Genomic DNA, 25,842 nt, shown 5'->3' with positions numbered 1-25,842 from the left:
TTAACAGATAAATATGTAGGAGTATACATTCAAGAACAAATAACATAGGCCAGCCAATCTCCTGGAAGGGATTTTGTCTACTGGTTATCGACTGTGTCCCCGTGTGCTCCCAGCACAGTGCTGTAACTGAGTGGGAGAATCTGATCCTGGGATGCATATGGAAGAAAGCATCAGTTACAGTAAACAGTGTGAGCTAGGGCATTATTGGAATTCTGTTTCCAGGTGCTGTGTTAACAGTTAAAAGAGGTTGACAAATTAGAAGAAAATTCAGGCAAGAGCAGAAAAATGAGATTTGAAAAATGTGTCTGATCATGAAACTGATAAGCTCAATCTACTTAATTTATCAAAGAAGGTGAAAGGTGACTTGAACCTGATCTAGCAGTATGTGTGTGGGAAAGAGTACTGGGAGTTGGTGGGTTTTTAAGATAGCAGAAATTGGCATAATGAGATCCAGTGGCTGGAAGTTAAAGCTAGACAATTTTGTACTAGAAATGAGGTGCAAATTTAAACAATGTGTATAGTTAGCCATTGAAACAATTAACCTAGGCGTGTGGTATTTAAAATAGCTACATCAAGGTTAGCTGCTTTGGTGGTGGAGATGCTACAGCTCAAGCAGAAGTTACATGTTTGATACAGTATAAGAAACTTGGTGGGAATATGCTTTTGCCTGTGAGATTTAAGAAGTCAGAATAGTTGATGATAGTGAACCCCACTTGGCTTAAGATGTATTAAAAAGCTTTTTCATCCTTATGGTTGCTGAGAAAATCATGAAAATGTGATTCCAGTGTACCAGAAAGAAAAACAAAATAAACCATCCAGAATGAATTTATAATAGTTTTTTGATATCTTTGGAAGGCTTGAGTCATGGTATTTGAATGTTTGAGGTTAACAAAGATATTCTAGTCTCGTTTGCTACAGTGCATTACTCTGAAAGCATACACACATCCTCTTTTACTAATTGTATTCTTACATTAGAGAAGTCTATTCCTTAAAGACAAAGTGGCATAGAAGTGTGTTTTTCTCCACTGTGTTATGCAAACCTCCTGCTTATAGGTTCAACCACCTGCTGTTACAATAGCATGTTGTCAAGTCAATCAGTATAAATTGTTTCTTCTTCTATAGTGTCAATTTAAAGTAAACTACTGTTGCTGTTTAAGAGAAATATTAGTTTTGACATCAGTTTTGGTTTAGGATTAATCAGTCATTAATTAATTCAGCTTTAACAAAAGGTTTAGTAGGTACATACTGTCCTTTCATCACTAAGACACTTTTTTGCAACAGCATTGCTGGTGCTAATAAGGCTGCATTTGGATCAGATGTCCAGTATGTTAGAAAATGAAACTTATTGAGCAGAGAATGAAAGAATTTACATTTAAGGGCAATTCTAGCTGTAGCAAGGTGGGCATTCCCGCTAGCCACAGCTAGCACACCCACCTGCCTCGGCATGCCACCCACCTGTCTCTCCTGCCATGCCTTGTTGGTTAATAATAAGCTGTTAAATAAGGCAGGAGGCTGCCCATTACTGCACCCCAATATTTCAGGGTGTGCATGGCTCTGTACCTCCCCTTCACCATGGCCCAAGCCTTGCAGATGGCAACCAGATGTTACAGTGCCCCAGCGTACAGCCAGAGCATGCTTAGGCCATGCCATCAGGCCTCAGTCACATGCACATTCATACCACCCGCCTCTCACTCAGGCCTTACTCACTCCACCCTCTCTAACGGGGTCTCTTTCACGCATTGACAGCTTACGCCACCTTGCTCCCTCTTGGAGCGGGCACCCTTTGGCCATAGGCTTAGCCAGTCCATTCCTTGGGTGGCAGATGTACCGTCTGTTTGGCCTCTTCCATGACCCTCACTGGGGTAGTGGCTAGCCAATTACCTGACCGGGTCTAAGTAAACTCTGGCCCCTTTGTACACATACATACACTATGTGTATGTATACAGACTGGGCCCTCAGCCCTCTGGTTCTTCTCCCACTTCACTGGGGCTCCCCATCTCTGCCCCCTCACTCAGGGCTTCACACCACCCCCTTCACTTGGGGCTATAGGGCTTCATTCCCCAATGGGCTCAGGTGGCTGCAGCCATGCCTGACCCCACTAACTCCAGTGTCACCTGACACACCCAAAGGTGGGAGCTGAGATTAAGGTGCCCCAACCCACCTTTCACTGCAGTGGTAACTAGCCTGGCATTTCCTGGGGGCTCCCGTGCCACCGAGAGCCCCACCAGGCCACCCATTCCTGGCAGGGTGCAGTTTTAGGTCATGCCCAGAACCAGGAGCCTCCTGACCATCCCCTATACCTCCTCCCTTACCTCCAGTTGATACCAGCAGCTTTGCAGCCAGGTGATGTTTTTGCCTAGCCTTCTAGGCAGAAGAATGCCCTGTTTATATAGGCAGCCATGACTTTAAAATGGCTGCCCTCATCAGGCACCTGCTGGCTGCTAGGCTCAGGCCTTTAAAGTGGCAGGCACAAACAGTGCCCTGCCACAGTAGCTGTGAGAATGAGGCGTTTTAGTTCAGTAATGTTTCATTAGGTCAGGAAGACCACAAGAGGGGGTTAGCATATAATGTATGTGAAATGCCTGCAGGCCACAAAGACAGTTTCATAACAGACCATGGACACCTAAGAAGAAAATCCCTATGTAAAGTGAATTTAAAGAAGCATACAACAACTGGTTATGTGTTTGTCTTGAAAAGTGAACCAATTAAAAAAAAGAAAGAACAAACCAAAATGGTCAACAGGTTGCAGCTTTCTTTATAATCAAAAGGAAACTAGAGATTTATCCTTGGTTTAGTGATTTTAAACTAATTCTGCCTACAGACATTTGGGGAGGTTGACTGAGATCAGAACATGGTAAAACTAGCCACCTGATCTAACTTAGTTTGCCCAGGTGAGGACCTTTAACCAGTTAGGTGGATCTATGTGTAAATTGCACAGAAGTTCAGGACAGTTAGATCAGTTGAAAAATGGCTGACCCAATCTAAATTAACCTTACCTCCAAGGTACACCTAACTTAGATTGGGTTGGTCATTTTTAGACTGAGCTAAGTGTCGTAAACTTCTGTACAGTTCCCAGGGCTGGAAAAACCCAACTGTCACCCTCATCTCCAGGCTGTGCTTTCCCTACCCCCTCCCTGGCACCAGGCTATTTTTAGCCCTCCAGCCACTAACCCCTAGGCCCAGAGGGACAACATTCCTTTACTCCCATCAGACAGACAACACCCCACCCCAGCCCACTAACCCCCCCACATTGTGCAAGCTACTCCCAGTGCCATTTTTAGCAGCATTTGCCAGTGTTGGGAGTTGAGTAAGTAACTTGGGCAGGGGATGGGATGGGGGACATTGTTTTTCTGGGAGTTGGGGGGGCTAAATATAGCCTCATGTCCCAGGGAGTGGACAAGAGAGCCCTTCCAACCTCCTGCAGACTCCACAAGCCCTCTTGATCCTGACAAACCCTCCCAGACCCCAGGAACCCCCTCAGACCCTGCCTGCCCCCATAATTTCCCTTGCAGACATTGCTTGCCCCCTGACCTCCAAAGCCCCTACATGGATGCTGCCTGCTCTCCCGATCCTCTGATCCTTCTGCAGACCTGCCTCCTGCTCCCAGTCCTCCCATGGACCCTGCCTGCTCCCCCACCCCCACCCCCCATGAATCCTCCCCATCCTCCCACAGAGACTACTTGCTCTGCCAACCCTCCCATCCCAACTTACCTTAGATTGGATGGCTATTTTTTAGCTCTAACTTCCCCCTAAGCTCCCCAAATGTCGGTACCCAGCCTAAATGTGTAGGTCTAGGGAATCTGTACATATAAAGCTATTTCATAGTTTCATAGTTTGTAGGGTTGGAAGGGACCTGAGCAGATCATCTAGTCCGACCCCCTGCCATGGCAGGAAAGAGTACTGGGGTCAAATGACCCCAGCAAGATGTTCATCCAACCTCCTCTTCTACCCCCAGGGTAGGGGCCAGCACCACTTCTCTTGGAAGCTGGTTCCAGACCCTAGCCGCCCTGACTGTGAAGTAGCGCCTCCTGATACCTAACCTAAATCTACCCTCTGCCAGCTTGTGACCGTTATTCCTGGTCACTCCTGGCGGCGCTCGGGGAAACAGTGACTCCCCCAATGCCTGCTGATCCCCCCTGACTAGTTTATAACAGGCCATTTGTGCTTCAGATGCTCTAAAGGAGCTTTATTTTTAGGAACTGTCAGTCCAAAAGAAGCTCCATAAACTGAGGGTAAGTAGCTCTTGACCTCCCAAATTCCTGTTATCATAAGCAAAAGATGTAGCTATTGGTGGCTGCAATTCCTAGTTTTTATGGATAATGAGATATCATAGGCTAAATCTGTCACTAATTCAGTGTCTCTTGATTAGAACAGCATGATTTTGGTGGTTTGAATTCCACATTATGTGAGGACATACAGGCATACCTCATTTTATTGCGCTTCGCTTTATTGCGCTTCGCAGATATTGAGGTTTTTCACAAATTAAAGGTTTGTGGCAACCCTGCCTCGAGCAAGTCTATCAGCGCCATTTTTCCAACAGGATTTGCTCACTTCGCATTTTTTAGCAAGAAAGTATTTTTTAATTAAGGTATGTACATTGTTTTTTTAGACATAATGCTATTGCACACTTAATAGACTACAGTATAGTGTAAACATAACTTTTATATGCACTGGGAAACCAAAAAATTCGTGTGACTTGCTTTATTGCGATATTTGCTGTATTGTGGTGGTCTGGAACCGAACCCGCAATATCTCCCAGGTATGCCTGTATTTCTGGGGACCCGTTTTAATGGAAAACTGACTACAAATAAACTAAATGAGTGCTGTCAATGTAACTCCGTGTTTTGTTATGCGAGAAGTGACTCTAATGCTGTGGATTAATGGGCAGACTATGGGTGGAATGGGAAAATCTTATGCTAAATGCAGTTGATTATAAACAGTAATATATGGTGTATATTTATGTAAATACCAATGGGAAAAGGACAGAGGGAAGAAATACAATCACATAAGGCTATTTGATTTTACTTTTATGTTCTGTTTCTAAAAAGATGCAGAAATATATTGAAGAACAAGAAAAACTTAAATGTAACAGGAACTCAGAAGCACAAGGTCATTCCAGGTTTTTACTTTACTTAATAATTTCTTTTTCAAGTTCTCAAATCTTGTTATACTTTGCATATATTCTTAGCCTTGAACATTGGAACTATTTTTATGTTTAGGATTTAGATATATACATAATTCTTTGCAAAATTTGAATTTGACTAATCTAGTTTATGACAAGGACAGGAGAAGAAGAAGATTCCACTGCTTAGCACTAGTAAGGCTTTAATGAAAGTATAATGTCAAGTTTTGGGCACTGCACTGCAAGAAACACAAACTGGTTGGGGAGAGTCCAAAGGAGAGCAACAAAAATGAGCAAAAGTTTAGAAAACATGACCTACACAAAAAGATTGAAAGAAGATTGGGAGAAAGTTTGAGAGGAAAAGAAGACTGAGTAGCTCTCAAATATATGAAATGCAATGTAAAGAGGAAGGCTATAAATTGTTGTCTCATCCCTAAGAAACATGAAGAGAAGTAAATTAGGGAAAAATGGATATCACGAAAAAGCTTTCTAAATACAAGGAGAGTTAAGCATTGGAATAGATTATCTGGGGAACTTGTTGAAACTATCAATGGAAGAGGATTAGCAAAAAGTAGAAGAGGTTGGCACCTTAAAGACTAATTGTTTCAGAGAGGCATGAGCTTTTGTAGGCAACAATGTACTTCATTAGAAGCTGCATCTAATGAGGTAAGTTGCTTATGAAAGCTAGGTGCCTCTCTGAATCAGTTAGTCTCTAAGGTGCTACACTACCCTGACTTCAGCTTAGCATGACTCACCACTCTGGAAGAGGATTTTAACAGCACATTGGACAACATCTATTTGTTCATGTCATGAGGCAGGCAGATGGAGTGGATGACCTCTTAAGGTCACTTCCATTCCTATTTTTTTATGCATACAGATCTCTGTGGGAAAACTGACACACCACAATAGACCCTAAAATATTTAAGCCTATTCTAATCAAAACAGTGCCTGCTATAATACAAGGTGACACGCCTGGCTCTTTTTAAAAGCATACTGTGGTTTGCAAAGAAGGCAGAGAACATGTCTCTGGTTGTTTGTCTCCCTCAAATGGTACCTTTCTCAATCCCTCTCTTCCTAATGCTAGTCAGTTCTTACAAGGAAAACATTAAAAATCGATAAAGGATTCAAACCACCATTGCAAATGGAAATCATTAAATCAGGCTGTGACCCAAATATTCTTTGCAGTGTGCTTAAAAGTGTTCTCTGACTATTGAGAAGAGTGGAAAAAAATTCCTCAACCAAGAAAGAAACGCAAACAGAATGTCATTTGATTGCATATGAAGGCAGCATACTGAATTTCTTTGGAATGCTAAGCTTGATGTCTTACACAGCTTTCAGGAATCTCTTGTATCAAGTGAAAAATGATTTAATATGAGCTTTGTTAGAGATGGAAAATAAAAATGAGGTGGCTGAATCTCCGAATCAGAATTGAATCGGGAGACCAATAAAAAGGTCCAAAATAATTAAAAGCTCTCTGAATCAATTCGGAAAAGATTCAGAGAGAGTTGGAAATTTGGGCAGTTCCCACTTGCTGCTGCAGGGAGCTGGACCCAGACTCTGCTAGTAAGTAGGAGGTGAGGGAGGGGGTTAGAGGAGTGGGGAGGGTACTATGAGGAGACTCACAGCAGTCCCCATCCCTTGCCTGCTCCCCCAGGTCCCCTGAGAGTCCCCCAGCCCCCACTCACTCTCCCAGCCCTGTCAATGGGTGCCCTGCTCAGCCACAGCATCCTGGCACTTCCAAAAAAAAAAAAAAAATCCCTGCATTCGCTGCTGCAGTGACCGTTGGGGTTTCTGGGGACTTGTGGCAGAGCCCGTACCCCATTCAGCACAGTGTAGTGGGGATCACTCCCCTGCCTGGCAGGAGCCAGTGAGTGTGGGGCTTTTTTTTTTTTTAAAGAGTCAGGATGCTGGGGCCGGGTGGGGCAACCATTGACAGGGCTGGGAGAGCAGGAGGAGGATGGGGTCTGTTTGATTCAGAGATTCAGCTGATTCGGCAGTGGCCAAATCAATTCAGGACAGTGATTCAAATCACTGAATCGAATCACTGTCCCCTTAATTGGCCAAATCTGAAGCAAATACAAGCTGCTTTGCACAGGCCTATTAAAAATGTATCCTTGTGTGACACATTCCAAAATAGAACAAGATGTGCAAGTTATGCATGTAGTTGTAACACTTACCCTTTTCCTGTTTCTTCATTCCTTCATGATGAGCAAGTAGTCAGCAAAAATTTACAAGAATCCCATTCTAAAGCCTTTTCTACACTAGGGGTTTTGCCAAAATTTCTTATCATCAGAACTGAGCCACAATGGTAGAAGCTCTAGAGTTTTTGAAATTGTACTAGATAATGTTAGGAAAGTGTTGAAAACTTCAGCTGCTGTCTAGAGTCCCCTTTATACCATTGTTTCTCCTACTGTTAGCATAATTTGGAACAAACTGGTGGTAGCAATAGTAGAAAAATGTTGACATGATAGCTCGTCACTACAGTGACATAGCATCTCATGTAGATGTGCCCACTGGCACCTATATTAAGCTATGTCACCATAGCTCGTTGCTACAGTGACATCAGCGGGCATGAACTGTGAAATGACCTGTGTGTTGCCGGGCCTGTGCAGTAATAACTACACAATCTGGCACATGTGTAAACACACCTGGTGAGTTGAAAACAGATAGGCTTTGGGACTAAGGAAAGGAAACATAGTGCTTATGAGATAAATACTAATGTATGTACACGTAATTTTAAAGTCTGCATGAGCCATGACATATTTTGATTTACAAGACACTATCACTTTAGTATTTTGAATTGTAAACCTTGTCCATGAAGCTCCCTTAATGTAATCATTCAAAGAAAAGAGAAACACCTGAAGTACCTTTTCCCACCAACACAATGATGCAATATTAAAGCTGAAAAATCAAGGACTCCAAAATAGTAAAACTCAAATGCTATAATATTTTGACCATCTTCTAAATATATTTTTGTAACATCCTGAATTAGAATGTTTGAGTAAGTAAAGGCTTCTGGTTACATCTTCAGATCTCTCAATATCCTTTTTCAATACCCTGTGATAGAGAAAAGCAAATGGAGACAGGAGAAGTAGGAGGAGATTGTAGTAGTTAAGGTTTTTTAGTTGGTTACTGAAATGCTCTAAAATTATCCCAACCTGGAATTTTTACTCTCCCCTAGGAAGTGTTTGCAAGTTGAAACAGAGGTGGTGGCTGTGTAAATGTTATGACCAGTTCAGCAACACTGGCTTGTCCCCTTTAGTTGATGACATTAACATTCGTGGTTAGCTTGGTCATGCTCAGTTCAGTCAAGCAGTGAACTAGTTTTACAAGTATTTGAGTATCCTGGATTGCTTAGGTCATGGTCCAAGAAATAAAAGTAAACATAGTAAATATAGAGGCTCAAATAAAACTAGAGGAGCTGCATTTTTCATTCCTTATTATTCATCAAAACTTTGTGTACAGTTGGTACATTAATAAGTAAAGTTTGTTCAGTTTGGTAACATTTTACTCTGTGATATGCAATTAGCTTAATGCAGAAAACTGTTTATCAAGTAAAAAAAAATAATTTCAAGCTTCAAATTGTTCTTTGGTAAAAATTGAAGCACCTATTCATTTGTCATTAACTTCATATAAAAATAAACAGCCAAGAAATAGTACAGTACCTGTCTATCCCAATTATAGTGTTTTACAAGACTTAGTTTTTTCCTCAAGTTCTCATTTTTGTTTCTGTAAAAAAAAAAATTCTATTCATTGTGTCAAGTTAGCTGACATAAATGTATGCTATGAAGATGATATATTGAAAATGAATGCAAATATATGCATTCAGTAAAGTAGTGTATAACAAGATTTCTTCAAGAAATTGTAGTGAAAAAGTACAATTTAAGTGTCTTTTGCATATTATGAAGAGGAGGCAAATACTTGTTCTTGTACACGTATACTTGGCAAGGTAAGATTGAGTTTGTTTCTATGAGATTCATAAAATTAAGTATAGTTAGTTTATAGATGTAGGACATTTGTCCTGTTTATCAACAGACACCTATATAACATTTGGTCAATAACAGGTCTAACTGTGAGCATGCTACATAGGCAGTGTGAGTTTATATTAATTGGAAAAGGATTGTTTTACTGAAGCTACCTATAGCTTAGTTCAGGTTTTGCTCTTATCATCTAGGATAAAGCAACCTTTCTTTAGATTGTTCTTTGGTGCTCAGCTTATTGTCAAGACCTTCCATAGCTTTTATTGTTTATGATGGTGATTGCGTACTTCCTGTCTTGTCCATCTTTCTTTGTTATCTTCTACAGTCCTTTTGCAACTCCAATTCAGTCTCTGTGGGTAAATTTAGGTGTGCATAAAAAGCAGATGTAGATGTGCCCTATGAGTTGCGAGTGTACCCTGCCTTTTACAGCCTTTTGATAATTAACATTACTATTTGTTGAGATTCTGTGCTTCACCCTGGAGGAGCAAGGCTTTATCATATTTTTTCAAACTTTGCAGCATTTTTATCTTAATTTTGGCAATTATTGTCTGATATTCATTTAATCAGTGAATATGCTTCTGTTGAGTCGGCCGATGTCTCTTCCTCTTTTAGAACTAGATGCATCAGAAATTCATATTGTGCATTTAAAGTATTTTACTTATTTGTTGTTTTGTTTTTTTTTAAGAGAAGTAGATCAGCAATACATGACCAAGCACAGGGGAGGATCTGTAGATGTATATTTAGTTCAGAGGAATACTATACTATTTAGCCCACACATTCCTTTGCAGGTGTTGCATCTGTTAGTCAGCATCTGACAGTAAAGAATGCCTGTACAGAGTACTTTGGCTGAACCAAAACTATCACCTGAGTTGAGTACAAAACAGGATCAGGTCCAGAGGGGAGGACCTCCCTTGGCTTTTCAGGTCTCACTAAAAAATCCTCCACTCATTAGGATTGCAAACTAGTGAGAGGTGAAGAAAGATCCACAGTTCATCCCTGGGTTTTTTTTTTCTGAAAGTGTGCGCTTTTCATATTCTCCCTCATTACTGCCACTAAATGAGTAGCCTGTAGACAGGACAATTTTTCCCCAGGGAAACTGCACTGTGCCTTGCTTTGTTGGTCAATTGTAGCCTTCATGCACACAGTTCCTTCTAAAGTTAAGAATGTCCTCCACCTTCTGTTTTTTTCTTCCTCCCTTTTGTTCCCTTCTTCTATTGCGACCACACTAATGCAGTAGAGGGGGGTCCTTTCATGTTTAAACACCTCTGCTAGGTGTGGCTGATTTAAAGCACTCTCCTTAGGGAGGAGCCTTAACCCTTGCTCAATTCTAACCCTGGTTGAGGTTTGTACACTCCATCACAGGCATCTTTATCTTAAGATCTAAGGTATTCTGTACAAATGGGTAAGGTTTACTACTTTTCCCTACACACTGTAGAGCTTGAGCTAAGTCAGTGGCACAGCCAGGTTTCCTGACTACCATCTTCTTTTCTTACTTCTAGACCTTTATACATCAAAATAGCTCCTTAAAGTGTTCCCTGGCCACACTGAATGCTCTGGTCCAATTAATGTTATCACAAAACTGCTCCAATTCAGGTGCTCCTGTCCTAGGTTACAGATAGAAAAGGCTTAGTTACTTGCTGGCTTAAATGGGAATAGAAGATGAATCACAGAAGACTTCTTGGGAAGAGCCTTAATCCCTCTGAAGGATAGGGAGGAATTATTTACATTGATATAAACTGGAAAAAAGTAGAAAATCAAATATTAGCAGCATGAAATCTGAAAGCCAAAGTTTATTCATGATTTTTATGTGGCGCGAATGTACATCTGCAATACTTTATATTATTGTTTTTTACTCTGTTTGAATAATGTAAATCAACACTGTGTTTTTGTGAGTAAATTTGGGGAGGTATCATTTCATAGTGTCACAGACTCGCCACAAATGCTGGATTAATTTGTGGGGTTTATTATGGATTATATATGACTGACTATTTCCTGGCATTAGGCTTACTGCTTCAATGTTTGGTTTCTATTTACAGGCAACCACTTAATTGGTTCTGGAAAAACTGAGCACTAAGTGAAACAGTGTTAAGAAAAACCGATTTCCCCATTGGATTTAATGTAAATAAAGATAATTGGTTCTGCACCACCTGCCGGTCCAGACGCTGCAGTCCTGCAGCCCCATCCTGGGCCCTGCCAGCCCGGGCCCTGTATTCCTGCTGGCCCTGGCTGTGCTGCTTCTAGCAAGGCACCATGCGGGCTCTGCCAGGGAAGACATCAGCTCTTCCTGGCCTCATTGTTCCCCCGCACCGATGGCTCCTGCCAACCCGCACCCGCTGGCCCCGTGCACGGCACCAGCCGCCCTACCCATGGGGCCTCAGTTGGGGACCCACCTGCCCAGGGATTTATAGTGAGAAGGCATCAGGGCTCCGGCACAGGGTAAGCAGTGGGGCCACCCACCTGCCCATGCCGTTTTGCCCAGTGGGGACTCTTTCCGAGGCACCCAGCACTGGGATGAGCCACCGCCACCAGATTACTGCAGGCAGGGGGTGGGGGTGGGGGATCTCTGTGGGCTCAGCTTGCACTGGCCTAGGCCCTGCACTCCTGCCGGCTCTGGCCTTGGGCCCCATGCTCCTGCTGCCTTGCTGGCACGGGCCCTGCTCTCCTGCCACCCCACTGGCATGGGCCCTACACTCCTGCTGCCCACCCGCCCCTTCTCACTACTGCTGCTGCTCCTCCCTGCCCACTGGCTGCTCCAGCACCACTGCCAGAGTGGGCCCTGCACTCCTGCCACCTTGTCCTGGGTCCCGCCGGCCGGGGCTCCAGGCTCACACTGCCCAGCCCCCCACCCGTCCCGTCTCACTGCTACTGCTCCTCCCTGTCCGCTCCAGCACCATGTGCCGGAGTGGACCCCAGGCTCCTGCCATCCCTCCCTAGGCTCCCGCCGGCTGCCACTTACCACTTCCCTCAATGCTGCCACTACTTCTCCCCACCCCTGCACTGAGCACTAAGTGAAACCAGGTAGGTATTTTAAATTAGTGCTATAACGGAACTGTGGTAAACGAAACTGCGTTAAGCAGGGGTTCCCTGTACAGAAATGGTAAGCTGTGTTCACATTCATCATTTGGATGCCTGTACATTTGTTTTAAGCATAATTACAATTTTATCATTTAATAACATATGACTTGCAGTAGACAGTACAGTGCTTGTTAGATTATTTCTCTCATGACAATACTATTTACAGATCTGAGGAGTAATTCCCCATGGTCCCCTCTGGGACTGTGCAGCAGCAGGGAGCCAGCCCCTCCCCTCTCAATAGCTCCAAGACAAGCTGCCTGGGGCTCCTTTCTGCTCCCTGGTCCCAGGCCCCAAGCCCTATGTACTGCCCAGGCCTCAGTCGCTCTCCTGCTTGCCTCCCCACTGCCCGCTAGACTTACCTGCAGGAGCTGCTCTCCCAGCTGCCTGTCTGCCATGTGCATGCGTACATGCACACATGCACATGGCACTCCTGCCTGATCGGTCACCTCCCGCTCCCCCCAGGCCCTTTCAGGCTGGAACTCTGCCTGCCTGCAAGGGGAAACCCACCGTTTCCCACATTCTTGTCCTTTAAAGGAGAAAATCCAGGATTTTTCTCCTTAAAATGAGAACATCTGGGTTTTACGACATTTTCCCATGTTGAATGGAAAACTTGGATCCTTGTTGATCGGCCAGGGAGGTCACATTGTGTATGTGAGCTGAACCTCAGTCCCCCCAAAATGGTTACATTTCAAAGCGGTAAGCCTTTAGCTGGAAAGAGTCTTAACAGAGATGAACATTTATCACACTTGAAGAGAATAAAGTTGTCTGAGTCAGACAGCAGAAGTTGGGTAGTGCAAACTGAGAAGCAGGCTTGCAGGACTTCTCTAACACAGGACTGTTCAATTGGCATTAACATGCAGCCCAAGGGGCCACTGCTGCTCCTACTGCTCTGGAAGCATGGGGCTCTGGGTTTCCCTGCTTCCTTCTGGCTTCTACTTCCTGTCCTACTCCTGGGAGCAGGGCACTGGGGTGGGAGGAGGTGCTAGGGAAGGATCTGTGCTGTCCACACTGCATACAGCCAGGTGGAGAGGAGCTGGGCTGCATGCCCAGGCTGAGTGGCAGCTTCCAGGTGAGGCCATGTAGTGGACAGCCTATGGCCCCCCACCACGCGGAAGTTGAACAGCCCTGCTCTAACAGGAGAAGTTGCTTGAGACAAATCTGTGGTCAGAGGTAAAAGCCACATCTTAGTGGGAAATGCAGGGTATGATCATAACATAGTTAATTCTTTCTGTCTGTTTCAACATATAGTTGCATGTCTTTTTTGACTTGTTTTGTAGATCTTTTTGCTACTTCTTTTTCCATATTGATTGTCAGTATGATTTCAGAGCAGTTGACAACTACAGGCATGTTACTCCTGTAATAAAAATAATGGGGGCCTCTAGTATTTTTTGCAATCCAGTAAGGGTACGATCCATAAGCTTGCAACAGTTTTTCTGATGGAGCTGCTACAGCCTGGATCAAGACAGGCAGAATTACAGTTTACTGAACTAGTAAGTTAGCCCAGGGCCAAATTATAGTTTGTGCTCAGTGGACAAGCAGCAGAACAGTTGAAAGAGGCATCCCAGGAGTATAACCCCACCCTGGTGTGTGATGCTTAGCTAAAGAGACCTTGTTTCAAAGATTTACTTTGTGCCCCCTGAAAGTGGAAAGGAAGTTGTGAGAGTCATCTGGCTCCTGTAAGATGGAGAAATGGAGTAAAGACGCATGTTGTTCCTCAAGCTGATCATTGTAAGTAAACAGTGTGTTCCTAGAGCCATGATGAGAAGAGTCTCTGGAGGTTGCACAGGGATAACACAGAAACTGCTTTAGCTCAGTTTCAAGACATTTATGGTTATCTTGAGCAAGGTGGAGAACTCACCCAGATTATTTTCAGATAACCAGTTTTGCTCCTGGTTTAGCAGAAAGCATATATATACAAGTCACCTTGAGGTGTGAGCTTTTGATTAGTGTTATTTGTTGTGCACATTGTTTTGAGAAATATTTATGTGTTTATTATATCCTTGGATTGTCAGTCTGACTTCTTGCCTTAGTGATATAGTATGCATTGGTCCTACCTGATCAACATGCTTGTGGTAACATCATTTACCCCTTAAGTTTGTGTAGAGAGGTCTGTGTTAGTCTGAAGTCAGGCAGAAAGCAGGGGATTGTGGTATTTTAAATACTAACTAGCTCAGGGAAGCATGAGGTTTCATAGGAAACACCTACCTACTTCATGTAGTGCTGTGAACAGACTTGCAGAGAGCAGAGGGGGCCCTATTCAATTTAGATTTGGCCTGAATCAGGGACAGTGATTCAATTCATTGATTCAGTTCACTATCCCTGATTTGATTCAGCCGAATACGAAGATTCAATGCCAATTCGGACAATCAGCGATTTGGACATTGACACAGCTTTAAGTGGTTTTTTCTACATACCTTGAGGTACCAGTGCAGCATGTGATCAATGGAGCATCCCACAGGAGTGGGGTGGGGGGAACCTGGAACTAGACTGGAAGTACTTTAGGTCCAGTTTCAGGTCTGCCAGGGAGCACACTAGTCCCCCCCCGGCACCAGCAGTCGGCTGCAGGGAGACCCTGGGTGCCTCCCCTGACCCAGGAGGTATAAGTCGCTAAGCCAGGAGGGCAGGGTGCCCCCAAGCACACTCCCCGGCAGACCTGGAAGTGGACTGGAAGTGGTTCTGGTCCACTTCTCGGTCCGCTGCAAAATGTGCTGGGGAGCCCCTTGTGCTTCTGTGGGACGCTCCATGAACCCCAGCATGATAGCATTCATGAGCCCCTGCTACCTGGAGGTATGTAGAAAAAACATTTAAAGCTGTCTCTATGTCTGAATCTCCAAATTTCTCCAAATTGATTTGGAGGGTTCCCATTTGATCTGGAGAGATTTAAGGGTCCTTTGATTTGATTTGGAGATTCGGCCATCGAATCTGGCTGAATCTCCACTGAATTGAATCAGGGACTGAAGCATCGTACAGCTCTAATAATCATTGGGTTCTGTTAGAGACCCCCAACCCAGTGCCTCCATTTTTTTTTAAAGGCTTTAGCCCGTCTATGTACCGGTGTCTATTTTTAATCTCGTTGTACTATGCAGGACAGAATTTTTCTTTCCAGGGCTCTTGATAAAACAAATGTAAATTTTTTGATTACCCATGGAATTGTTTTCCTTACACTTCCGTTTTGGAACAACAAATTATAAATGTTATTCATCTCGTCTCTGTTAAAGGAGGTATTTTAAAATCCCTGTTAAATTTAAATATGTGTGTGTGTGTGTGCGCGCGTGCATGTGCATTTCCGAACTTACATCAGATGTGCCCTTTAAAAAGTACTGTGCTGTATATCTTCAGATATCAATGCTTGAAAGACGGTGCAAGTTTTACTGAGGAGGAGGAAGATGAAATGCCATGAAAAGTCTGTGCTCTGAGCATTATGTTGCTCAATTCTGCCACCTTGTGGCCTGTTCATCTAATTATAAGCTTAGGGTTTGCTGTCTCCATTTGTTAGCATGTAACGTGGGATATCAGCAGGGATCCTGGCTTTCTCTATTTAAAAAAACTCAAATTCTCTGATAAAATCCCCAAATTCTCTGATTTAAAAATCCAAAATCCTCATTTTCCCATGATATATATTTATCTCATGGGAAGCCACCAGCCTGCGAAGGGAAACCCACTGTTTCCCGGGAGGGGGGTTCCTTTGAAGAAGAGCTCTTTTAAAGGAGAAAAACATGGAAGAGCCACATTTTCCCATGGCAAATGGAAAACTCAGATTCCTGGTTATCAGACTAGGTATGTATAACCTGAGAACTAAGCAGACAGAACATGATTGCTATTTAAATGTTTTGTGGATATTCCTTAATACTTGATAAACTCCATTTAAGCAAACCACTTAAGCAAAGGGATAAATCCAATCCCAATTATCAAGACACAGGGGAAGTCTCTGGGTCTTAAGTCTGTATGTATGCAATTCAGTGAAAAGGATTTGACTTAAGCGCATGCTGAATACTCTGCTGAATTGGAACCTAAAAAAAAGCATCTAAAATGAAGTGGTATTGGATATGAAGTCCATTCATCCAATTTCTTAAATGTAGCATTGTATAGGGGTGGAGAATTGTGTACATTAATAGTTATTGAAAATAATGCAAGAAACTACCTTGCACCATTGAAGCAGCCTAGAGGGTCAGCAATTAGCTGCAGGGAGATGTATGTGACCAGAAGGAAGAGAATGAGACGCACACCTTCAGGCTCCAAGAGACAGATACTGTCCTATAATCAAATCTTGCTCCCAATGAGACAAACTTTCTATTCGGTACATCTACATGTGACACTTTACTGTGCAGTAGACTAATTTATTCTGCAGTAAAGCATCACAGTCTACACATGCAAGTAAATACAGGTACTAGATTAACTGCACAGTAGTTGCTGTGCAGCACTGTACTTGTAGATGCTGACTGGGAGCAAATTTGCTCCTGGTCAGCCTAGGCAGCAGAGAGCCACAGGGGATAGCGAGCTCTCTGTCCCTGGTCCTGGGACTGGTTAGTTTCTGGCTCCCCCCAGGACCTGGGAGCCAATCAGTGCTGGAACTGGGGAATCCTGCCCTCCCCTCCCCCTGGCAACCAGCCAGACCTGGACACAGGCAAACTGGGCAGCCACCCAGGGCCCAGACAGAAAGGAAACCTGAAAATGGTAATTTTTTCCCATTGTCTGATTAATATTATCTCTGGTGAAGGAGGGCCTGATACTAAAAGTTTGCCCTGAGCCACCAGGAGTCTAGGTATAGTACTGGTCCCAGCTCTGCACTGCACAGAGCTGGGAACTCCAGCCCCTACTTGCTTTTTGGAGTTCCCAGATCCACACTACACAGAGCTGCTTTGGGGGCAGGCAGGGGCTCATAACCCAAGCAGGGAAGCTGCTGGCAAGCCCTGTGCACTGCCATTCAGAAGGGAGCTGGCTGGGAACTGTCCTGCAAGTGGGGCAGCTGTCAACCATCCCCCTGCCGAGTGGAGTGGGGCATGGGACTTGCTGGCAGCTGCCCCACTTGTGGGATAGTTCCTAACCAGCCCCCTGCTGAGCTGGGGGGCCTGCCCAGCCAGAGGCTCACTGGCAGCTGCCCCACATGCAGGACAGCTCCCAGAGAACCTCCTGCTAGTAAGAAAGTCCCACCTGGCAGGGGGCTTGCTGGCAGCTGTGTGTCCCGATGGGCACAGGGCCAGGAGAGACCTGCCGGATGCAGCAGCAGCCGTCTTCCGGCCCTGTGCACATCAGACTCATCCAAATGTCCATGGGGTCAGGAAAAAGCTGCCACTGTAGCCAGCATGCTTTCTTGGCCCCATGCACATGGAGACCGGCCTTTTTGCCAGCACCTGGCTGCTGCAGTGGGGGCAGAGCAGGGCAGGAGCAGCCCTGTACTACGCAACTCCCATTGGGAGCAAATCTGCTCCTAACAGGGTACACATGTAGAAGTGCTCTCAGGGAAGGTTTACTGCACAGTAAGCCTACTACAAATTAATCGCCTATGTAGATCCGCCCTATGCGTCTCTACCCATTTTATGTTACGACTATTAGGCATACATGTTGAAGGTCCTGGTGACCTCTCATGCACCAGGATCACCATGATCCAGAAGGATCAACAGTTGCCTATTATGTCTACTGCTTTTAAATGCAAAGTACAGTAAGACAACTTCAGGAGACCTGGAGAGGGTCTTACTTTGGCAACATTTAAATGATTAATTTCCTCAAAGTTCACAGTTCCAGATGTGAAACAGATTTGCTTTTTCAGGTAATGTTGAGTTTGCCTCAAAATGTGCATAAAATAGATTCAGATAAAGCAACTAGTATATACCTGGGTAGGAATATAGGATTTCAAAGATTGGACCCATTCCTTTTTAGTCAAAGAAGAGAACTGGTTGTTCAAGGAACATGGAATTAATGGAATGGTCCTTTGGTTTTACTATGTTTCTGTGGGAGGCATTTCAGTAATATGTTAGAGGAGTACCCATTACATTTGTAGAAGAGCAGTTGATCTTGGAGGGGGAAAAATAAATCTCTTATTTTCTAAGCACTAAAAGGTTAGGCTAATTAACTTGACTATTATGTCAAAATGAGACCAAGTAACAGCTTGGAAGCAAAACTAGCTATTTCTTATGGAAAATATGTCTTTTCTCTAATTTTGACAGTTATACCTGGAATTATAGTAGAAGAAAATTAAAATGTGCCTTTATAAGCAATCCATTTTTTTAATTCTGTAAAGATCATGTCCATTACAGACCAATAGGCCAGGTTTTCAACTAGTGGAAAGTGACAACATTCTATTTAAATTCCTGAAGGCATTTTCTCCCTTTGAGCAGCAAAAAGCATGTGTGTCTTGTAACCTCATTTGTTTGCTTTAGTCACCAGTCTGCTTGCACTAGCTGTTGAAATTTCAACACAAGAATAAATGGTGTAAGTGCATAGAACTGTTCTTTCCAGAGATGACCTCAGCTTTGTTTCAGGGAAACGTGCACTTTCCATTCAGTGTCTCTAAGAAATTTCAGAACACTGTGGCCATGATTCAGCAACATTTCAGAACATACTTAGACTCAGAAAGTATTGTTTGTACCAAAACAAAACAAGCACAGTAATCACTCATATGCTTGAAAATTAAAATTCATTAAAACTGTTCCCCCATTGTACACATCTTCCCAAAAACAAGTCTATAACATACTGAATTGCAGATGTTGACCAAATTAGGATCATTTCCTTGTTTGTTTAGTGCTGTCAATGTAATCAGTGCTGATGTATTACTAAAGGCTGTTTTGTTTATCAGGTCCTGTAACCCTTTTTATTGCTCATCTGCCTCTCTGTTCCTGTTAATACATACCCCAGAAACTTGAAACGTCTTTTGTTAACACACCCCTGAAATGATATGGTATACTCCTGTCTTGGCAGCCAACAAGCCTATCACTCTGCAATGAATTTTAATCAGACAGATTTTATGTTTTTTGGAATTAGGAAAATGCTCAGACAATCAGAGAGGTGGAGGTAGATAAAGTAACAATGTTGGAAAGAAAGCAAGTGGAAGCAATCAAGCAGCTCTGGGAAGACCCAGGAATCCAAGAGTGCTATGACAGACGGAGAGAATACCAGCTCTCTGATTCTGCTAAATAGTAAGTACCTTGTCTTAGCACACTATCAGTGCAAGGTTCTCTCAGCACGGAGGCCTCATTATGATCTTGTATTTACCCCTACACATCACTTGGCATGGAAATCTCACTGAACCTCCACATTCTGAGATTAAGTTAAATAAATCTTTGAAGGAAGTTTTTTCTTTTCTCTTTATTTAAGCTTTTAAATTTCTCTCTCTCTGTCTGTACACTGAAATCATTAGCTGGCTATCTCCACCCCCAGTGATGAGGTCAGTATAGCTGGCATGTAGCTAACTTGGTCTCTGGGGAGAGCTTGAAAACAGCTGCACCAGTCTTCATGGACAAGAATCAGCTTCTAAATTGCATAAAAGTAGTTGTAAAATATGTAAATCTTGGTGTACAAATTAGTCACCTCTGAAAGTTCTCTAATTAATTTTGAAACCCATTTTCTTTTGTCCAGGAGGGCACAAATTAGTTCTGAGGTCACAGACCTAATCTGACACTGCTCCTCAGGGGAGAGATATAACATCTTCACTTTCACAGTTTGTGCTAAACAGGTGTTCTAGAAGATGAACTGGTTTATTTTTTGTAAGCAGGAAGTTCTGTATATTCTGGTGACCTTTTTTAGTTAAGACTTCTTTCAGTGGGATGGTGGGGGGAGGGTAAATTTAGTACATTGCATATATTAGATATGAGGCATTGTTTCTATAAGGGATGTTTTCTGCTTCAAGCAAGAATAGTTGGAAAATGTCTTGCTTTCTGTATTTCACACCAGGATTCTGGCTGGTCTGCTGTTTCCGTCTAGCGGTGAGAAGAGAGAATGCAGGCATCACTAATCCTTTCCATCACTGTTCTCTTGTTATTTCCTCCTGTAATATTTACCTAAGCAAAAGAATGTGGTTCTAGGACATATATAGTGTGACATGAAAATTTAAATTGGATCTTTAGCATAAACACATTGAGAGAGGAAAGAGAAAATATTTACTTTTTTCCTTTATCTATTAATATAAATTCGATTCTGTTATAATTAATGGAACACAGCCAGTAGCTTACCTTAACGTCAGAAAAATCAGAACATTTCTATCTACCATGTCATGGAAAATGCATCATATTTGCAGATGCAGCCTTTTAAAACATGTTTGTGTAAATCAAAAATACAGAGAATGAGGAAGCAGAGAGGGGGTGGTGCTACGTGTTCAAGCTTGGTATGTACTCGCATACTGTAAGAATATGTTACCTAAATAGGCAGAATTAAATTTTTTTCTTTTGTCTCCAGAAAAGCTTGTTGGTGACAAATGTGTCATGCATAATGAAGGCATTGCATAAACAAAAACAAACTTAATTGTTATTCTTTATCATTGTATTTTGAGTGCCTGTTAATTGTCTGAAAAATGAGATTAGTGATCACATTCAACTGAAGCAATATGTTGCGGCAGTCCCATTGCAATAAGTTCACTTAGATATGAGGAAATGGATCATGAGAGACAAGCTAAAACATTCATGGAAATTTCAGTTTTAAAACCTCGTGGGAGAGCTGGTAACATAAGAAATACTGATAATGATGACTATATTTGTACACACTAAGCTTTTTTTGCCAGTATTTAGAACCTGTACCAATTCCTTCTTCGGTATACGTTCTTTGATTTGTTTTTTCTAGAGGCATTTTATGTAAATTGTTAGGGTTATTCCTCAGATTATTGGAGTTAAACATGCAATCTGATTAAGCAGAAGTTCAGGTGTGGCTGTATACTTACTCTGATTGTTGCATGTGCATCTAACTTTGCAGTTACCTTACCGACATTGATCGTATCGCTATGCCATCATTTGTGCCAACTCAGCAAGATATTCTTCGTGTCAGAGTGCCAACCACTGGAATTATTGAGTACCCTTTTGATTTAGAAAACATCATTTTTAGGTAACGTTGACTGCACTGCGTTCTCTCATTTTGTCACATAGTTTTCTGCTGAGATTCGTAATATAAGAGATTATCGACCTTTGGATTCAGAACAGGATTAGTTTAAGTTTCTGGCACTTCAATAATTGAATTTAGTTTCCAGATATAACTTTGCAGAGGATAATTGATTTTTTTTTGGAAGCCACTTTCTAATTTTTCTAGAGAAAGCTTTTAGAAACCATTCCCTTTTGAGAGAGTTGATTTTTTTTTTCTAAATTGCCTCATTATATCCTAACACAGGGTTCGGTAACCTATAGCCCATTGGCTAGATCCAGCTTGTAAAGCTCTGATTCAGGGAGGAAAGCAATGATTTAAAGGAGCCATAGAAAAGCAATGACAAAGTCTTGGCAACACTGTGGGCATTGCGTAGTGCGGTTTAAAAACCCCCCAGCCAAATACTTGTATTAGCATATACACAAAACATAATACCTTTATCTAAATAATAAAAATATTCTTTGTGCTAAAGCTCACAAAGCAATACAGTAGGCAAAAAAGCACTGAAAGCATTCCTTCACACCTGCTGGGTGAAGGAAGATTGAAAGGATGGGGACTGATTAAATTAAAGGTCAGAAAACAAGACACCAGTGACAGAAGTATACAATGTAATAAAATTGTGTAGAATAGATGATCATTCAGGCACTTCAGTTTGTCTTCTCATTCAGGAGAGAGTATAGGAGCAAGACAAAATTCAGTGGAATCAAAAAGTAATAGCTTAAAACTAGTAAAAGCATACATATATACAGTGAATAATTAAACTGCATCTCATTGCCACAGTATAAAATTGAAACCAAATTTTATTAGGTTTCAAAGATACTTTGTAAAATGGGATCATCCATAGTTAGACAGAAAAATAAATTGTAAGGCTTTAGGAAGTAGTGCACTTTTCTGTGAGCTAACCTAGTGCTAGCCAATGTTAGCAATACAACATGCGACTAGATGGGATTGCTGATATAAAACTAAATGACAGTTCTTAAAGTACCTATGTAGAATTCACCCCAACATCGATATGTGCCTTTCTACTAATTGTTGGCACTGGATTTATGATCCAGTCCTGATGACTCTTCATTTCTGAGTACCATTGATTGGTTTCCCTGTGGTTGTCATATTGTCCACATTTTCTCCTGTCAGCGTATCTGTTTGTTTCTCAAACATATCACATGCATACATCTTAATTTCGTCATTTGGGCATCCCTGGCCTCCTAATTAGGTCAGTTCACCAAAACCAGAGCTATGCAGCTGGTCATTGTGACCTGATGCCAATAATGCGGGTTCCTTATTTTTGTTATGGAAACACTGTTCGCATGTCCTCAATTTCCTAGGATGTAAGTGCCTGTCTGCTAGGTTCGCACACAGCAGGCGCATGCACGTGAGACACTAAGTGCACAGTAGCAGGCCAGGCAAAAAGTATGCTAATATGCTAGTGTGTAGTAGTATTAAGCTACTGTACAGTATTATTAAGCTACTGTGCAGTAAGTGTCACTAAAATCCATGTGCTGGTGCTACTGCACAGTTGTGTGAGTTACTACCTATTAATTTAGTATTTGGTTAACCTGTACTAAACCCAATATGGAAAGAATATATATTGTGCTGTTGCCTCGATGTGGAAGAAACCTGCACAATCCTATATTCTGACAGACCTTTGGAACTTGGGCCTATCCGGGTGGCTATCCTGGACTATAGTGCAATTTGTAGTCCTTCCATAGGTAAATTAATTTAATGCATCTGTCACAGAATGAAGTAATTTGCAAATAGCTCATTTGCACTCTGAGAGGCTCCCTCTTAAAGGGTTCCCTGTGCACATAACATATAGACATATTTAATAATGGCATTGAAACAACCCTTGTGCTGGTTTTCTGTTTAACAGGATGGTAGATGTCGGTGGCCAGAGGTCTGAAAGGAGAAAGTGGATTCACTGCTTTGAAAGTGTTACTTCCATCATTTTCTTAGTTGCATTAAGTGAATATGACCAGGTCTTGGCTGAATGCGATAATGAGGTAAGGAATGAGGGTAACTAGCAGAAGAACCAAAAAAAAAAAAAATCTTTTTTCTTTAAAAATAAAGTGTTTATAAATACACACCCTATGATTAGTTTACCCCAAGGAACAGGTAGGACAGGACTGTTAGATGAAAGGTTAATTTAAGCAATAATGGCAGCCCAAAAGAAAAATAAGTTAGGTCTCTGTATGTTGCCTACAGCTATCAACTTCAGACTCCTTAAAACCCCAGCTCTTTGAGGTTGCTGAGCACCCTCTAACTTCTGCAGGAATGCATATGAGGACCATCATTGGAATGAGACAGTATTTTCCCCATATGCATACTCCATAACCTGCCTTCTACCTGCATTCCTGGGGTCTATGATTGACAGGAAACTGAGGCGCAATAGGCATACACACTTTTAAGTCCTTAACATGTAGAATGACAGGATATAACTGCACCATTGGGTTCAGAAACCAAAAGTTCCTGAGATTGGGCACATGAGGGTACATGCACCCACAGGGGAAAGTGCCTGTAGATAATAGACCACAGAGAATTACAGTAACTGAAAGGTAGATGACTTCTCTTTTTGCTTCCATCAGTTTTAGATTTCTGCTTTTTAACATTATTGAATATCCCTTTCGATCTTGTGTAATGAAAGAAGGTAGGGAGAAGAATAACTTCCATTTAGTACACTTCCATCAAATACTTCCTATTCACTATCTTCTCTCAGCTTTTGTATATTTTTTCTATGCTTGTAGGAGTAAAAACCATTGCCTTTTGACTTCACTATACTAGCTCCAGGGTTTCCCCGTCTCATCCCTGATGCATTCTGACATGTTTTGCTTTCTGGACCACCAGAAAATATTAAACAATCCTCTGTAGACTGTCCACAATCAAGCGCTTGAATGCTCAAGTGACTTCTTCTAATATGTACTACCTTGAATTTTATTCTGCATGTAGTTATGCTGCCCATTGCACCTATTTTCCAGCAGGCCTTATTCAAAGTCCACTGAGCACATAAGCATAAAATATTGAGAAAAGCAATTTATGTTTTTTGCTATAATTTTGCTGAATGGAAACAACCTGGAAAGATCATTTGAAAACACTGATTTTAAGAGGAGAACTCCATTGGAGGCTGATGGTTGAGATGTGAGTGTTTTGACTCTGAAACAGAATCATTTCAAAAGTATTACCACATATATGCTAATATCCCAATTCTGCTTGTAGAATCGAATGGAAGAAAGCAAGGCCTTATTTAAAACTATCATCACATATCCCTGGTTTCTGAACTCTTCAGTCATTTTGTTCTTAAACAAAAAGGATCTTTTAGAAGAGAAAATCATGTACTCCCACCTAATCAGCTATTTCCCAGAATACACAGGTAAGCATTTATTCCAGACTATATTCACTCATGATAAAGTTATCACTGACATCAGCAGTTAACAAACTGATTTGGAACTAAGGGTGGAATTTTGTTTTCCAGTTATCTACTTGGCCATTTTTGGCCCTTACTTTATGCAGGGGTTACATTCTGCACAGAGACTGAAAATGCATAGTAGGGTTGCACACTGGTCCAGCATGTACGTGGATACGTATGGGTGTATTTGAGCTTACTTCCTGAAAAGATGATGGGGGGGCGGGGCTAGGATTCTCTGTTTTAAACACAGTGCCTGTGTAATTAAGCTACTTGGCTTGTGAGCAGGAGATGTGGGTTCTAGGCTGGAGCACTCACACAGGAATTTTGATATCTGGGGTTGAGGCCTCTCTCATAGATTATAAGGCTCGAAGGGACCTTGGAAGATCATCAGGTTCCTGTCTTGTGTAGACATGCCTGGTGTGTGTTACTAGAGTCCACTGAAGTATAAAAGCAGTTTGTGGTGCCCGATAGGAGTCCATGAAGCTGCAGCAGTCTTTTTGCACACTGTAAATTGTAAGATTGACACCTGGGCCTTGCAGCCAGTGCAGGAATGAAAGTACCAGAACACAGGAGACCCACTTTCATTTAGTCTGATCTGTGATCATAATAAGCTTTATGTTCCTACTTTTTGACCTGTATAGGCTTAGCTGTGGCATATCAGAACTATATATAGTGCTAGTCTAGCAACAAATATTATACCTTTTGAATGCTAAGGGGAAAAGTGTGTATTGTTTAGAGAAAAGAGGATTGTAGGAAAAATGAGGAGAGGGGATTTTATATATCCTAAAAGTACCCACCATTTTTCTATTTGGAAGGAGGTATCAAGTGAGGTTCCCCAGAGTTCTTTCTTGGGTCCAGTATTGTTTAATATCTTCATTAATGATTTAGATGATAGGATGGAGTGCATACTTAGGAAATTTGTGGGTGATGCTGAGCTGGGTGGAGCTGCATGTAGTCTGGAGAGTAGGGCTAGGATCCAGAATGACTTGGATGGACTTGAGAAATAGTCCATAATCAATCAGATGAGATTCAGCAAGGACAAGTGTAAGTCCTGCATATGGGATGGAATAATAGAAGGCCAGTGTGGTGCCAATCTTCAAGAAAGGGAGGAGAATGGATCCGGCTAACTACAGGCCCATTAGCCTGACTTCTATCCTGGGGAAGATCTTAGAAAAGTTTATTAAGGAGGCCATCCTTGAGGGACT

General features: G+C 42.3%; 1 protein-coding gene across 1 annotated transcript in view; it reads left to right on the top strand.

Annotated features, from left to right (window-relative positions):
• The window catches only part of GNA14 (G protein subunit alpha 14), a 133,566-nt gene that overhangs the window by 104,389 nt on the left and 3,335 nt on the right, over positions 1-25,842 (top strand). Inside the window, exons 3-6 of the mRNA XM_019555362.1 lie at positions 19,156-19,310; positions 21,076-21,204; positions 23,108-23,237; positions 24,448-24,601. Of these exons, the coding sequence (XP_019410907.1) occupies positions 19,156-19,310; positions 21,076-21,204; positions 23,108-23,237; positions 24,448-24,601 (568 nt within the window). The remainder of the gene's footprint in view (positions 1-19,155; positions 19,311-21,075; positions 21,205-23,107; positions 23,238-24,447; positions 24,602-25,842) is intronic.

The sequence above is a fragment of the Crocodylus porosus genome, unplaced genomic scaffold (genome assembly GCF_001723895.1).
Source record: "Crocodylus porosus isolate Cpor-Errol unplaced genomic scaffold, CroPor_comp1, whole genome shotgun sequence".
NCBI lineage: Eukaryota > Metazoa > Chordata > Crocodylia > Crocodylidae > Crocodylus > Crocodylus porosus.
Note: the sequence above shows the minus strand (reverse complement) of the source record. Positions and strands in the feature narration are given on the sequence as shown.